Genomic DNA, 15,878 nt, shown 5'->3' on the forward strand with positions numbered 1-15,878 from the left:
GTCTTTCCAGAGTCCCTGCTTGAACTCTACATAGAATAGACAATGTCCTTCACCATTACTTTACAATAAGCATACATACGTTTTCCTTTCTTGCTCTTATCCCTCCCTTTTCTGCTCTTCTGGATCCTGATACCCTGCTACAGGTCTGAGTTCTCATCACTTGGAAATCAGAAGGAAAAGTCTTCATAATATAACTGGATTGGATGGATTCCCTTTAGGAGTCTGGTTCTTCTCAAGGTTTCTTCTTTATTATTATTGTTTGTTTGTGTTTTTTGCCACTATTACCTTTTTGTTTGCTCAAAAGAGATATATGTATAAAATTAAAATTTAAAATTGATATATTTCTGTAAAACTGATTTGCGATAACATCCATTGTTGAAAGTGCTATACAAATAAAACTGAATTTAATTACTTTGTCACGTGATAATTACAACAGTTGACAACATGCAGTATATAAACACACCACATTTACCATCCAAATGTTTCATCTTTGCAACACCGTCTAAAAATCCTTGTTCAAGGCTCAGCTCAGGTGGACCTTCAACAACCCAAAGTCAGTAGGTGATGTACAATGGAGGACAAATCTCTCTAAGTAAGATTTTGTCTGTGAAGGCACCAGGAGGTCTGGAAGTAAAGTCTGACCTAGCACTAAAAGGACCACAGGACTAATCTCTGCTGCTGATCAACCTCTGTACTCTCATCACATGCTTCTCTTATATTATATAAAGCTGTAAATGCTTACTATTTATATTAGATCAGTTATTTTAAACTCTAAACATTGGCATCTCTGTTCAGATGGATCGTGTTGTAATCCTGAACACACATGAAACCATGATTCCACCTACAGCTTAACTCCAGTTAAAGATAAAGCTCTTGTAACCTTTCACACAAGTGGTGTATTATCTGTTTCCTTTACAAAACAAGGAATGCTCTTGTGCTATCGGTCAGATGAAGGTTAAACAAACTGAGCGACATGCAAAGCAGGTGTAGGAAAACAACAGTATGGAAAATCCAAAGCTTGATCTTCAGCAAGACACCAGGTCCTCAACCTGACCGTGGAGAACTCGCTCTTCCTGCTCTAATGGTGCTATTCAGAAAGAGCTGTTGACTAGCTGGTTTGTTGAAGCAGATGTGTTGGGAACACTTCAGGACCAGGGTGAGGAACATGTGCACTTAGAGTTAATGACTTGCAAATGAGGATTTCATATGGTTTCCTCTGAACCTATTATGTGATGATTGTCAGACTATAATTTCTCCAACATGCAATTTTGTTGTTGTGGGGTTGAGTAGGTATTTTTTTTTTTTTTGAGTAAATGATACAGTAATGCTTATTAGAAGGTATTATTTTAAAACAAGGTGTAGAAGTAGTAGAAATGGGCTTTTGCATGGTGTAGCCTGCCATCTGCTGATCATTCAAGAAACAGACAAAAGTATTCAAATCCAGTGGGTTTCAAATGAAAGTACTCTGGTTAAAGGATCTCAGTACACTAGTTACAGCATTCAGTTTTAAAGAAAACTGGTTATAATGATATCTGGTTAAGGGGTTTCTGGTTAAAGAATTCTGCAGATCATACAAGAAACAGACAAAAGTATTCCAGTGGGATTCAAAAAACAAAACCCTGAGAGGAACCCTTGCGAGAGGAACCCTTGCGAGAGGAACCCTGGCTGAGGAACTCTGGCTAAGAAACTCTTTTCAAAAGGAACTCTGACAAAAGGAACTCTGACAAAAGGAACTCTGGCTAAGGAACTCTGACAAAAGGAAATCTGACAAAAGGAACTCTGACAAAAGGAACTCTGACAAAAGGAACTCTGACAAAAGGAACTCTGACAAAAGGAACTCTGACAAAAGGAACTCTGGCTAAGGAACTCTGGCTAAGGAACTCTGGCTAAGGAACTCTGACAAAAGGAACTCTGACAAAAGGAACTCTGACAAAAGGAACTCTGGCTAAGGAACTCTGACAAAAGGAACTCTGACAAAAGGAACTCTGACAAAAGGAACTCTGACAAAAGGAACTCTGGCTGAGGAACAGACAAAAGTTCTGGTTGGGCTTCAAATTAATGCATTCTGGTTAAAAGTTCTCATCCTCATTCAAGTATGCTGTACTATAGGATGTCTGGTTAAAGACCCACTTATAAGCAATAAAAAAAATATCTGTTTAAAGACATTTGGTTTAATAAGATAAGATATTCTTAGCTCTGGTTATGTGACGTTTAATAAAGGCATCTAGTTAAAGGAAAATGTAGTGTCACTGGGTTAAATCACTTTATTTCAGCAGTAAACATTTTATAAAAACATCAATCAATCAACAGAAGGTTGTCTGTCAGAAATATCTGAAAAGGTTCGACATGTAAAAGAACTTAAACTACACCAATAATGATGTGTAATAAACCACTAACTATATTAACTAGTTCATTCTGGCCATGGCCACAGCGTATAAACTGCCAAACATGTGGTGCTAAAATATTTCAACTTAAACCTTTGTAGATAATTAGTACAGTGACATTGTTTATTCTCAGTACCAAATGAACAAATCCTCAGAAATCAAATGTTTAGGTAGCAAAATGCTATAAGTGTGAGCATGTGTCAGTTTACTGATGCTGGCCATTTTAAACAAACCACATTATACTAAAAAATCGTTCTGTCAGTAAAGTTTGCCTGCTTAAAAGTTTGTCCCCCAGTTGGGGCAAAATATGCAGATAATGTGATTATGACTGAACGTTAACTGCATTTCATTCATTACTGTCTCTGTACTTCTCGTGTGTTATCGCTGTAAAACAAGAGTTAAAGTTTGCCTTCTTTATGTTGTTCCTATGCTGTGAAAGTAATCAGTTTCACTGTAAAAATATCTCATCTGTATTGAAGTACAGAATATTTCAGGTTCTATTAGTACATCATTGGTTCTAAGGATAAAAGAATATTATCTCATCACAGTTTGGCCTTGTTCTGGAAGAAGCCCATGATGGCCTGCATGCACTCATCGGAGAGCCAGCGCTCAATCAGCCGCTCCACCTCGGCGTTGTTCACGGCATAGAGTTTGTCCTTCTCCACCTGACGCATTAACTGCTTGGACAGGGCCAGAGACTACGGATATAGAGGATGTGATCATGAAATGACAGTGGGTATGTACAGATGTAAATATTGCAGCAATAGATAAATGCAGTTTTTTGGGGGAAATATCATTCTGGTACAGTGTGTTTTAATAACATGTTGTCCAAGTCGTACAGGTTACTATACATGCATATGTACACACTAAATATGAACCAAAAGAGGTAGATAAGAGCATATGATGAATCATTCTTAGAATGTATAAATTGTTACTGGCATTATTTTTACTTTATTTATCTGCCTCTTCTAATTATTACGTTTTGTGCAGATAGACAGAGAGATTGTGTGTGTGTAGATAAATACAGAGTAATAGACAGACAGACAGACAGACAGACACATACTGTAGACAGACAGACAGACAGACAGACAGACAGATAGATAGATACTGTAGATAGATAGATACTGTAGATAGATAGATAGATAGATAGATAGATAGATAGATAGATAGATAGATAGATAGATAGATAGATAGATAGATAGACAGACAGACAGACAGACAGACAGACAGACAGACAGACAGACAGACAGACAGAACAAAATAACGTAAACCCCATTATTACAGGGTTTGATATTATTTGTGATTTAAAAAAAAAGTTGCGATCAACATTTATTAATTTGTTGTTGCTGTATATTGTCTAGGTTGCAGGCCAGTATAAAACAGCAGTGGGTAGTTTTAAGACATTGCTGAAATGGGTGAATTGTCAAACTTTACAAAAAGGGGACAGATTGTGGGAGTCCATTTAGCAGGAGGATCTGTAACCTTTACAACCCAATTCTTTGGGGTTTCAAGAGCAACAAGGCACGGCAGGACTTCGTCAACAGAGAAGAAGAATAGACAAAATACAAAACAATGATGTCAGCCCCTGTAGAACAGTTGGAAGGATTGCGTCCAAATAACACAAAAGGGGCAGCAGAACTTAATATCCACGTTAAAACACCCTGTTTCCACATAAGCAGTCTGTAGAGAACTTCACAACATACATGGAAGAGTTGCAAGTGCTTTACCTTTCATCACAGACACCAGTGGAAAAATGCTTAAAAAACACGGTGTCGTGATCATAGAACCTAGAAAGCTGAAGACTTTAAATGAGTGATGTGGTCTGATGAACCATCATTTAAGTTTATTCCCAACAGCAGGTTGAGTTTATATATGGAGAACCCCCAGGAAAGCGTACAACCTGTCCGGTCTGGTTCTCAAACATGGGGGTGGATCTGTAAAGATTTGGGAAACCACATTGGTATTCTGCTGGCCACATCATTAGCCACATGGCCAAGTATTTGGAAATTCTAAGTGATCAGGTGCATCCTATGGTCCAAATAATGTTCCCAAACGATGATGCCAATGAGTCTGATCCATCAATGGGAAGGTTAGATTCTCTCCTTACAAGTGACCAGCCATTACAGACCATCCAACACACACATAACCTTACGCTGATGAGCAAACTGGCCCGATTGGTTCAAGCTTACAGGAAGGATACGGTGACTCATATAATTACTTTTTACAACTGTGTTGAGCTGAAAAGCATCTCAGCTTGCACAAAATATTGACCAACATCAGAATACTACAATACTGAACAGCCAAGAACAGGAATCTGTGGGCTTCTGGACACAAACTTACCCAAACTGGACAAAAAATTCATTAAATTGAAATAAGAAATTAAAAATTAGATCAAACATGATGTTACTCACATTAGGAGGTAGTTTGGAGTAGACCTTTAGCCTGGTCCAGACCTCAGACTGAAAGCTGCTGTCAGGAAAAACCTCAGTCACCAGTCCCAGATCGCACGCCTGTGTAGCCGTCAGCTTCTTATTGAACAAGAGCATCTCACTAGCCTTGACACAAAGAACACAGAATTCAGAACACATCGACATGTTCGCTGAGGACACGACCGTGGTGTTTCTCATCAGCAAGACCGACTATACAGACAGGAGGTGCAACATCTAACTGCCTGCTGCTATAACAGCGGTGTATATACGCTTGCAAGGACCCTCGGTGTTTACAACCCTCTTTTTGCACTATGTTCTGTACAACCTGTTTTTGTATCTGTCCTGTAGAGTTTTGTTTTGTCTGACTGCACTTGTTTGCTCTGAACGTCGTTTCGTTTCACGATGTACTGCGTCAGCTATACGTGGTTGAAATTACAATAAAAGGACTTGGCATCAAACACGAAAATGAAAAAAAGCATGATCTCTGTGACTTTGACTTTGTGTCATGGATTTTGGTACCAGAGGGGCTGGTTTAAGTATGTCAGAAACTGCTAATCTCCTGAGACTTTTACACACAACTAAACACAGCCAAAAACAGGAATCTGAGGGTTTCACAGACACAGACTCACCCAAACAGGACAAATCTTTTTTTTCCAATCTTTAAGTGTCCAGTTTGGGTGAAATTATTATTATTAATTATTAATATCAATATAAAATTATTATTATAAAAAAAATTTTGCCACTTAGTTCCCACTTGGTGCAGTTAAACCCTACAGTTAATTGTGTTTGAAAAAGTGAGTGCACCTTTGCAGCACCCATCATTTTAGGGAAGGTGTATGATGAGCAGCCCTCAGGACTCTGTCCCAGGTTGCTGAAAGGGGTGTGAAACGTCGCCTAAGGGTGAGACAGAGAAAAAAAAAATCGGTCAAAGCAGAACAGCGTTTCATTTAAATTGAGTAATTAACAGCGTATCGCATTCATGCTACTCGGCTGTTACTCATCAAAGCTGAAGAAAAATAACATTTAGAATCACCAAATGCGTTAAGTAATAGTTAATGATTTGTGTAATTGTCAATTAATTAACGTCTAAATTCCTGCTCACACTTTCTGTAGCGTAGACGATGTCAAAGAGGCCGAGTACGGTGACAGAAACTCCCACAGCCGGTCCGTTTATGAGAGCAATTAGCGGCTTTGGGAAATCGATGTAGGCTTTCACAAATTGCCTGTTGTTAGAAAAAAAAACAACAAATATTACTAACACGCTACAGAGTGATCATTTAATACACACAGGCAGATTCTAGGTTTACCTGAGGAGCTCTCCGGCATCCTTAGCCATCTTCTCAACGCCACCCTCTGGGATTTTAGTGAAGTTGTTCAGATCATTGCCACTGCAGTAGTAGTCGCCGCTTCCTGTCGAGATAGAACGAGTGAGAGGAAAATGTCCCATGCTCTCCATGCTGACAAATCAACATGGTTCCCTGTACCGTACCTGTAAGGACTGTAATGACCGAGTCGTTTTTTCCAGCAAGATCCAGAGCTTCAATCAGCTCGTTATACATCTAGAACAAAACGAATAAAAATGACATCTATCATTTTTGTTTCTATAAGCAGAAGAATAAAGAAGGGATAATGACTTTAACATTAACTAACCCTTTTTTCTGTTTTCTACCATATTTTATTTGCCAAATAATTCAATTAATTTTACAGTTTGTTCCACTATTTGTGGTGTTCTGTACAGATTCGGGGGGGAAAAAAAGCTTTTTAAACGGAAACATACAAACGTTATTGAATATTTAGTTTTCTTTTGGTCACAGCTATTATAGTACTGGACTGGTTCATCATCTACATCAGGGGTGTCTGAGCTTAATTTTATATGCAAAGGTTCGGTGTGGGTGCAGGTTTTTATTCCAATCAAGCAGGAATCTTTTAAGGAGTCACTTAATTCCATCTGATTCAATTCAATTCACTTGATTCAATCAGCAGAACTCGGCTTCAGTCAGCCTCACGTTTGACTGTTTTTTTTTTTTATTAGAATTTTCAAATACTGAAACCAAAGAAAGTAAACGTTTGAGATCTTGAATATTTAATATTTAAGATTCTGCGCTATTTGGAATATAGACTAGAATGGAACATATGCCATATGACATATGCACATATTTGTCACATATTATCATTTGTTATTTAATTGTAAGCGACTATAACACCGTCCACGTCAATCTCTTTGCACAAAAGACTCTACTAAGTTGTTATAAAATAATTATACTTGTTTTATTAAATTAGATAGAGTACCACTAGTGCTCTCAGACGCCACAGTGTATTTTTTCTTATGAACATCTGTTAAAGGGGGGGGGGGGGGGGGGGTTGTGTCATGGCCTAAAGCAGGGGTCGGCAACCCGCAGCTCCGGAGCCGCAAGTGGCTCTTTCATCCCTCTGCTGCGGCTCCCTGTAGATTTGGAAAATAAATATTTAATTTAAATCTTTTATTTTTGTTAGTTAGTTTTTAAAAAATGTAATTATAAATTCTAAGATCATGATGCTCTTGTAACATTAGAGTAAACAGTGTTTATTTTTTTTTTTCTTCAAAATATGCGTCATAACTGCCGACTTGCAAAATCTGACACACAGAAGCAGGCACATTTTTGGTTTGTCAAGTGCCACACATTGAGAGTGACAGTCACGTATTTCGGTCTTTTCTCACGCTCTCCCGCCGCACATCGTATTCTCACACAGAAAAACTATCATATATTTAATAAGCCGCAGCACCCAAAATGTATCAGTCCGCACTGCTGTCTCTGTGGAACCGGGCAGGAATCAAGCACGTCTCAGTTCTTAGTCGAGCCTGACACTTATCAGCCAATCAAAAAAGAAGCTACACAACAGCCAATCAGAAAATAGCACTATCTGGGAAAGATTTAACGCAACATCCAATGAAAAAAAGCGAGGGGTTGGAGATGTCACGCTTGCCTGTCTTCAAAACTTGAGAGCCTTGGTCATGAATATGAAGGACTCAATTATACATTAAACATTTTATTTGAAAGTAACCTTCAACCCCGCATCTTTTTTCTTAAGGTTAGTTCAAACTGTTCAAAATATTTTTGTTTGCTTGCAGAAATAAAATTGTGTTTACTCGCAGTTAGCAGTTAATTGATTTCATAAATGCAACACACTACAGTTTTTTCTATACTTATCTTCATTTTAGATGTCAAATGTTTTGTGGCTCCCTGTGTTTTTTTCTGTGGGAAACGGGTCCAAATGGCTCTTTGAGTAGGATCTCGCCCCCTATTGCACGTTTTTCGCCTACATGACTTGCCCAACAAAAAGTGGTACAGCTCCCACATACTTTGATAAACTGGGGTGAGCCTCATGGTCTCATTGGAAAGAAGAGATTCTCTAGTTTCAGGAACTAGTTTCAGATTGATTCTAGGCCTTACTGGCACACAGTTACAGAGGCTAGAATGGAAGGTTTTCATTTCCGCCTGGGTTGTTTTTCTGATAAACTGATTAATCTTATTTTTCTGGAACATGTTAGGGACCAAATAACAACTGAGGGTCATAGCCAGATGTCTTTCACCAAAAAAAATTTCAAGTCAAAAGACCTAAAAATGGATTTTATATGAATATTTTTCTATGGACATGGTCGTCGGGTGCAGCGTTTTTGTGTACTTGTTTACTGTATAACTTTGAAATAAAAGGCTGCAGGCTCAGTCTGAAAGGCCATAAACAAGCCTAGACTCTCTCTCTATCACTCTGGTGTGAAAACAGGCCTGTAACTTGACACCCTGAGCTGTGAGAGGGACAAAAGGTCAGGGATTACGCAAGAATTCTTCTGCGCAGCTCGTTCACGCAGACACAGGCAAAGAACATACGGCATGTCGCATACCGTTGGAATCGTCTGCTTATTGGCTAAACAGCTGTATAGGTCCCGGCCCATTTCATTGCTATTGGAAGGAGTAATTGTCAGTCAAAGGCGGGTTCCCAAAAAATGATGTCATGCCATCATTGGCTTCTCAGCCGTCTATCTCTGCCATACAAGCACCGATTGGCTCAAATGAGGGCTTGTTTGATTCATTAGGACCTGGGCTATAAATATGACATAAATTTAGAATTTTTGAATCCCCCAATGAGAAGTTAGAGCGGCAAAACAAGATGATGGTGCACTACTGTTTCCAGTTTTCAGAACACTAACGGAATATTTGCGGCGTGACCACAGCGATTAAAAGGCTTACAGTTTTCAATCCTGTGTGGATTTTTGTGGATTATTTGTTTTGGAATATATTACCCCAGTGAAGAAAGAGACGCATCTAAAGGTAAGGGAAAAACTGGTCTAGCGCCACCTAGGTCAGTTTTGTCCAAAATATTTTTCTAATAGTATGAAGGCTGTGAATCATATTATGCTTTGTGTGTGGGCTTAAAAAAATATTGAGAGTATAAACTTTAATAGGTAAATAGTTTTTTTCATGTTTATGGAGGATTTGATGCTTTAAAGTTGAATTGAAGCTTGTTTCTGGGTCATCCCCTAGTGGTCACTTTGACGACCCGTAACAGGTTGCCGACCCCTGGCCTAAAGGTTAGAGAGTTTGACTCCTAACCCAAAGGTTGTGGGTTCGAGTCTCGAACCGGCAATACCATGACTGAGGTGCCCTTGAGCAAGGCACCGAATCCCCCCAACTGCTCCCCGGGCGCCGCAGCATAAATGGCTGCCCACTGCTCCGGGTGTGTGTTCATGGTGTGTGTGTGTGTTCACTGCTGTTTGTGTGTGTATGTGTTCACTGCTGTGTGTGTGTATGTGTTCACTGCTGTGTGTGTGCGCACTTTAGATGGGTTAAACGCAGAGAACGAATTCTGAGTATGGGTCACCGTACTTAGCTGTATGTCACGTCACTCACTGTTGTAAATAGAGTACCTTTGTTTTGTAATTACTAGAATGACCAGTAGATGGCAGAAGAATCAAACTCATTCATTTCAAATGAAACAATAACAGAAATATAAAGTGTGTAAAATTTGTTTATATTAGTGTATAATCTCTTATCTGAGTAAAAAAAAAATACGTTACCAAAACTTTTATAGTGTAGTGTGTTTATACGAGTTTACAAGCGAATCACATACTATTCTTTTCACAACTTAAATAATTAACTACCGTTCTTAACTATCTGAACTAGAGTAACCTCGTTGGCACAGACACAACGCTAAAACGTGTGACGTGACCGAACAGGACGGGTTTTTGCCTCTCTGGTGTCTGTGGACATCCCTGACACTTCAGTGCACCTCCACAGTGATGGCGTTCTTCTTCTGTGGTCTGTTGAGTCTTATGGTTGTGATGCCGTCCTCTGTGGTGACCAGCAGCGTCTGGAAAGCTTTTTCACTTCCTGTGGATGAAGCTGCTGCTACCGGAGGTCCTTCAGCAGCCACCAGAGACGAGACGAGGTTCACGTACTGCTGCCTGGCATCATCCTGAGAGGAAACAGTACGAGAACGAGAGAAATGGTTTGTTCGTTATTACTTTGGTTATGGTTTCTATTAAAGAAATCTAGTAAAAAATATCTAACATTTGCTCTTTTAGATTTGTATAGCTCTAAGAGTGCGAGACAAGGCTGCATGATTCTTTACCTCCCGGTCGAGTTCTAACAGATGTAACAGCACTGTGTGAATTTAGACACTGTATATAATGATGAGGTCTAAGCAAACCGTTTCCTGTGGAGAAAACCCAGAATACGAGTAAGCCAAAATGTTTCAGCAGCTCACCTGAGACAAAGAACCCAGAGACTTCCAGGCGTCCCATTTTGCCTTGTTCACGAAGTCCAGCATTCCTGGTTTTGGAGTGTTACACGGTCCCTGTGAGGCCTGAACATTCACACACACACACACACACACACACGACATTACGTCACAGCTCGGTTAGACTACAGTATTTTCCGCACCATAAGGCGCACCGGATTATAAGGCGCAGTCTCAATTACGGGGTCTATTTCTGTACTTAACCCATACATAAGGCGTACCGTATTATAAGGCGCATGCTAAAACCTACGGTCCACAAAAAAGGTAACAGAAGCAAAACAGTGAGTTTAGTTGAACTTTATTCTACTATTTAAACAACACACACACACACTATTTTTTAATCAATCTTCTCCCACTAATCCATCAAAGTCCTCATCTACTGTGTCTTCTTAACTTGGCGCAGTTCATTTTCTAGCTTCCTCCACTTCCGAACCATAGATACATTGATGTTGAATTCTTTCAGTTGCTCTATTCCCATTTACAACCGTGTAACTGATAGCCTGGAGTTTGAATTGTGCCTCGTAAGCATCTGATTTTTATTGGCAGAGGTGCATTTTTATTACTTTTTATTTTTATTACTTAAGGTGCATTTACCGCCACCTACTGGACTGGAGTGTGGAGCGCATAATGGTTAGGAAGAAACAAATGTTGTTTTGCAACATTCCGGTAGTATACCTACCGGAGGTGTGGCCGAGGTAAGCGTACGTACTGTACGTATTACATAATGTCCTCTGATTGGTTTATCGCTGCCAGCGTACGTGGTGTATGTATTACGTCTCTGTGTCAGCGGCAAATGGTCCGACAGTCAGTCAAGCGGAGCACTTACCAAAGTCGCACAACAACATTTTTACAGATTTTTGGAACTCAGTGCACACATAAGGCGCACGGGATTATTAGGCACACGGCCGATTATTGAGAAAATTTAAGGCTTTTAGGTGCGCCTTATAGTGCAGAAAATACTGTAAATATGAGCACTCTTGGAAACTTAAATAATTGCGTAATAGTTGATAGAGTATAGTGAATAAACTAATGCATAGCTATAAAAACATTCTGGCTTATCATTAGTTAAATGGATAGAATTCCTGGAAAAATAAGAAAACAGTTTATATTTATATTCACCTGTTTAAAGAGGGCATAGATCTTCAGCTTGACCTCATTGCCAGGGTCATTCTTTAGTGTTCCCAGATTAACCTTGGCCTGGTTAAAGTCCTCAACTGAAGCTGCCATCAATACACCAGTAGTGTGAAGCTGAATCCCAGGAATCCTGAAAAAACAAACAAATAACAATAAAATAATTAATACTTTCTATACAAAGGAAAACAATTGAATTAAACTCTAAGACTGATCAGCTTCCAAAGCCTCAAACTTCAAGTCTAAGATGTCCACGCCGCATTAAAATAAATATCTGACAGTAAACGTTGCTGGAAAATATACATTGATTGTTGTTTATTTGAGGTGAGAAACCTGAAGAGGGACATGACGATGTCCCTGTGCACAAAGCGAGCTCCATGAAGACATGGTTTGTGAAGGATGGAGTGGAAGATCTCGAGTGTCCCATACAGAGCCCTGACACTGACTCTATCCCACTGAACACCTTTGGGATGAACTGGAACACAGATTGAACCTCAGACCTCCTCAGCACCCCAACATCAGCGTCTGTTCTCACTAATGCCCTTATTGCTGAATATTCACAAGCCCCCACAGCCACGCTCCAACATCTAGTAACAGAAACCACACAGAATCCATGAACATGGCTGTTCCTCAAACAGCCTTAGTATTACAATGTCTACGAAAGGTTTGCATTCGAGTCTGTATCACTGAACAGTTAATAACTTCAGTGTGGTACAACAGACTTAAGTTAAATTCTGTAATGAATTCAGAAACATATCTGGTGCTCGTACTCATATGTTTCGACGTTACAGTAATCAGTTATAGACGGGAAATTATATATATATATATATATATATATATATATATATATATATATATACACATATATATATATACACACACACACACACACACACTATCCATGTCACTCAGATGAGGATGGCTTTTCTTCTGAGTCTGGTTCCTCTCAAGGCTTTTCCTCATGTCCTCTCAGTTTTTCCTTGCATTAGGCACACATTAGGCATACATTTCTAAGCAAAAGATGTACATCGTGAAATTACATAGTGGAACAACAATAAATACTGGAAAGCCTGAAGGTTAATCCCAGAAAGCGTGAAGGATATTATTACAGGGCTGTCAAGTGTCACACACTGAGAGTGACAGTCACGCATTTCAGTCTTTTCTCACGTCCTCTCGCCACACATTGTATTTCTCACGCAGAAAAACTTTTTGACTATTTATCATTTATTTAATATGCCACAGCGAGCAAAATGTATCAGTCCGCACCGCTGTCTCTATGGAACCGGGCAGGAATCAAGCACGTGGAGCTCTTAGTGGAGCCTGGCACTTATCAGGCAATCAAAAAATGAGGCTTCACAATAGCCAATCAGAAAATAGCACAATCTGGGTAACATTTAACGCAACAACCAATGAAAAAAAATTAGCGAGGGCATTTTCGATGGTCGGTTTGAACAAAACCTCAACACGAAACAGCTTGTCTCTGGACAGGACATTGTCCTCAATCATGACACTAAAAATGTCTGGGCTTGAGCCGAACTGTTTTAAACTGAACTGTTTGGGAGCAACATTACAAATGATAAAGGAGTCAAAAAAGGCAACAAACACTTACAATAAACAACACCAGTCATAATCTCTCTCTCTCTCTCTCTCTCTCTCTCTCTCTCTCTCTCTCTCACACACACACACACACACACACACATACACATACACACACACACACACACACACACACACACACACACACACACTGGATATTGAACAAATACTTTGTATTTGATTAAAGTGTGGTCAGTGATCCTGGTGAAAGACAGTTTTCTTTTCTTTTTTTTGGGGGGGGGGGCACTGGGGGGTTGGAGATGTCACTCTTGCCTGTCTTCAAAACTTTAGAGCCCTGTTATTATAACAGTAAAGAGAAGGATGTCTGCATGTTTTCTTCATGTCAAGTGTTAAAAGTGACACTTATACTATATTATGATTATTATATCATATTAAAATCGTTGATGATGATGGATATTTTCATGCAAAGTGTTACAGGGATACAATAATCTCCCTGAACTCTAAAGGTAAGCTAATGTAGAGGAAAGGTCACAGCTGTTAGCCATCATGCTAACTAGCTAGCTAAAATACTACTCTTATTACTGTTAGCTAGCTCGCGTTTATAAAACTCCAGTAAACTAGGATATTAATTCAGAAAGCATGTTGTTTATCGGTGTATCAGGTACTCACCTACAAAACCTGACAAACCGCCTCGACAAAATACGGTTCATATCGACTGTAAAATTAAACAAACACAAAGTCCATAAGCTGCAGCTTCCTGTCACATTCTAAACCACGCCCACTTACAAATGATTTAACAGTGAGGTGTCGTTTGCGACTGAGTCGACTCACTAAAAGAGTGAACCGACTCTGATTCCTTGTTAAAGTGAATGCAGAGAGAAGATACGCAAACATAGGTGTACCTATAGGTGTTTGTTTACTCTTTCTTTCTTTCTTTCTTTCTTTCTTTCTTTCTTTCTTTCTTTCTTCCTGTCTGTCTCTCTGTCTGTTTGTCTGTCTGTTTGCTGTCTTTCTGTCTGTTTCTTTCTTTCTTTCTTTCTTTCTTTCTTTCTGTCTGTCTTTCTTTTTTCTTTCTTTCTGTCAGTCTGTCTGTCTGTTTGTCTGTCTTTCTTTCTTTCTTTCTTTCTTTCTTTCTGTTTGTCTGTCTTTCTATCTGTCTGTCTTTCTTTCTTTCTTTCTTTCTTTCTTTCTTTCTTTCTTTCTTTCTTTCTTTCTTTCTTTCTTTCTTTCTTTCTTTCTTTCTTTCTTTCTTTCTTTCTTTCTTTTCTTGCATTCTATTTCTTTGTGTCTGTCTGTCTGTCTGTTTTTATTTCTTTGTGTCTGTCTATCTTTTCTTCTTCCTCCTTTTTTGATCTTCCCTAATTCCAACCTTCCTTCCTTCCTTTCTTTCTGCCCTGTCTTTCCTCTGTACAGAACTAAATAATACATAATACATTATATCTATGATCTACTAGAAGATAATGCATGAATCCTTACATCTGGAGGCAGTATGAGAATGAAAACTGTCAGGAAACCCGTCAGTCACTGGTCCCAGTTCACACACCCATGTAGTCATCAGCTTATTATCATTACAAAAGATGGACTGGTTCCTTTCCCTTAAAATCACTATCAAAGTGCATCAAACACAGATAGTAAAATTAGGATGTGACATTACCTGATTAAAACTCAACACCACCCTCTTGATCTTTAAAGAAGTTGTTTAGATCACTGACACCACAGCAGGAATCTCTCTGCCCTGTGCGGATATAACAATATGAAATGAAGGATATGGGTTTTTTTTTTTTTTTTTTGGGGGGGGGGTGGGGGGGTGGGGGGGTGCCCTGGAAATGCTCTGCTTCCTTTATCTATCAAAAGTTCCTGGCAAGATCCAGAGCCTCTACATTGTCACATCTAAAATGTGTCCTGAAACTTCCAGCACACTTTGCCTTGTGTATGAGTGAATAAATGTAAATAAATGTAAATAAAAATAAATTAAACTAAAGAAAGATAAAAGGTAAAGTAAAATGCTCAGTTTTAGAACTGTTTACAAGGTCGATTTGCAAATTCTCCACATGAATGCCATGTTTTAGAGTTATTAATGAGCACACAGACACAGGCATTCAGGATGCATCCTAATCACTCACAAGGACAATGAGTGGCACAGACAAATACAGGCGAGGAGAATGTGGAAATAAACACGACTTCACCCTGAAGGCAAAAAGACGGCGTGCTGCATATGGGTAGAGCAGCAGAATACGGTAAAGAACTCGTGTTCAGGGAGGGCTTAAGGAATGAAAAGGGATTTTTAACAATTAATAGGTCACTACTGTTATTTGAAATGCTACTATGCTACTGCTGTATGTTAGAGATTTAAGCACTTATGTACATCGCTCTGGATAAGGGCGTCTGCCAAATGCTGTAAATGTAAATGTAAATGTACTGCTCCCTGAGTTACATGTGATTCTACCCTTCATCTTAGCTTGCACAATATTAGCGTAAGCATAGCAATATTTAGTCCTGCTCTACTGTCTGACAATTTGATGTAAACACAACATTTTATGCTGAAACATATGTTTGGGCTGTGATTCACTCAAAATACAAAAGATTAGCCATTTGTGTAAAA

General features: G+C 39.1%; 1 protein-coding gene across 2 annotated transcripts; it reads right to left on the reverse strand.

Annotated features, from left to right (window-relative positions):
- Positions 1-2,249: 2,249 nt before the first annotated feature.
- Positions 2,250-14,098, reverse strand: eci2 (enoyl-CoA delta isomerase 2). Of its 2 annotated transcripts, XM_027149731.2 has the most exons (11): positions 13,946-14,065; positions 12,053-12,306; positions 11,708-11,852; positions 10,556-10,654; positions 10,079-10,264; positions 6,303-6,372; positions 6,121-6,223; positions 5,916-6,036; positions 5,618-5,707; positions 4,796-4,939; positions 2,250-3,082 (listed from the first exon to the last, which is right to left on the reverse strand). In XM_027149731.2, exons 2-11 carry the CDS (start codon positions 12,064-12,066, stop codon positions 2,927-2,929), a joined length of 1,128 nt encoding a protein of 375 aa, XP_027005532.1. In that variant the 5' UTR covers positions 12,067-12,306; positions 13,946-14,065; the 3' UTR covers positions 2,250-2,926. The 2 variants fall into 2 exon arrangements, with proteins under 2 accessions (XP_027005532.1, XP_027005530.1); XM_027149729.2 differs by lacking the exon at positions 12,053-12,306 and having other exon boundaries at positions 13,946-14,098.
- Positions 14,099-15,878: the final 1,780 nt, after the last annotated feature.

The sequence above is a fragment of the Tachysurus fulvidraco genome, chromosome 3 (genome assembly GCF_022655615.1).
Source record: "Tachysurus fulvidraco isolate hzauxx_2018 chromosome 3, HZAU_PFXX_2.0, whole genome shotgun sequence".
Classification (NCBI taxonomy): domain Eukaryota; kingdom Metazoa; phylum Chordata; class Actinopteri; order Siluriformes; family Bagridae; genus Tachysurus; species Tachysurus fulvidraco.

Excerpts from the sequence above, each read along its gene's own strand:
- eci2 (XM_027149729.2), bottom strand. The coding sequence starts at position 13,986 with ATGAACCGTATTTTGTCGAGGCGGTTTGTCAGGTTTTGTAG. Across the intron at positions 11,853-13,945 it reads CGGTTTGTCAGGTTTTGTAG|GATTCCTGGGATTCAGCTTC; the intron begins GTGAGTACCTGA and ends TTGTTTTTTCAG. Across the intron at positions 3,083-4,795 it reads ACTCCAAACTACCTCCTAAT|TCTCTGGCCCTGTCCAAGCA; the intron begins GTGAGTAACATC and ends CTATATCCGTAG.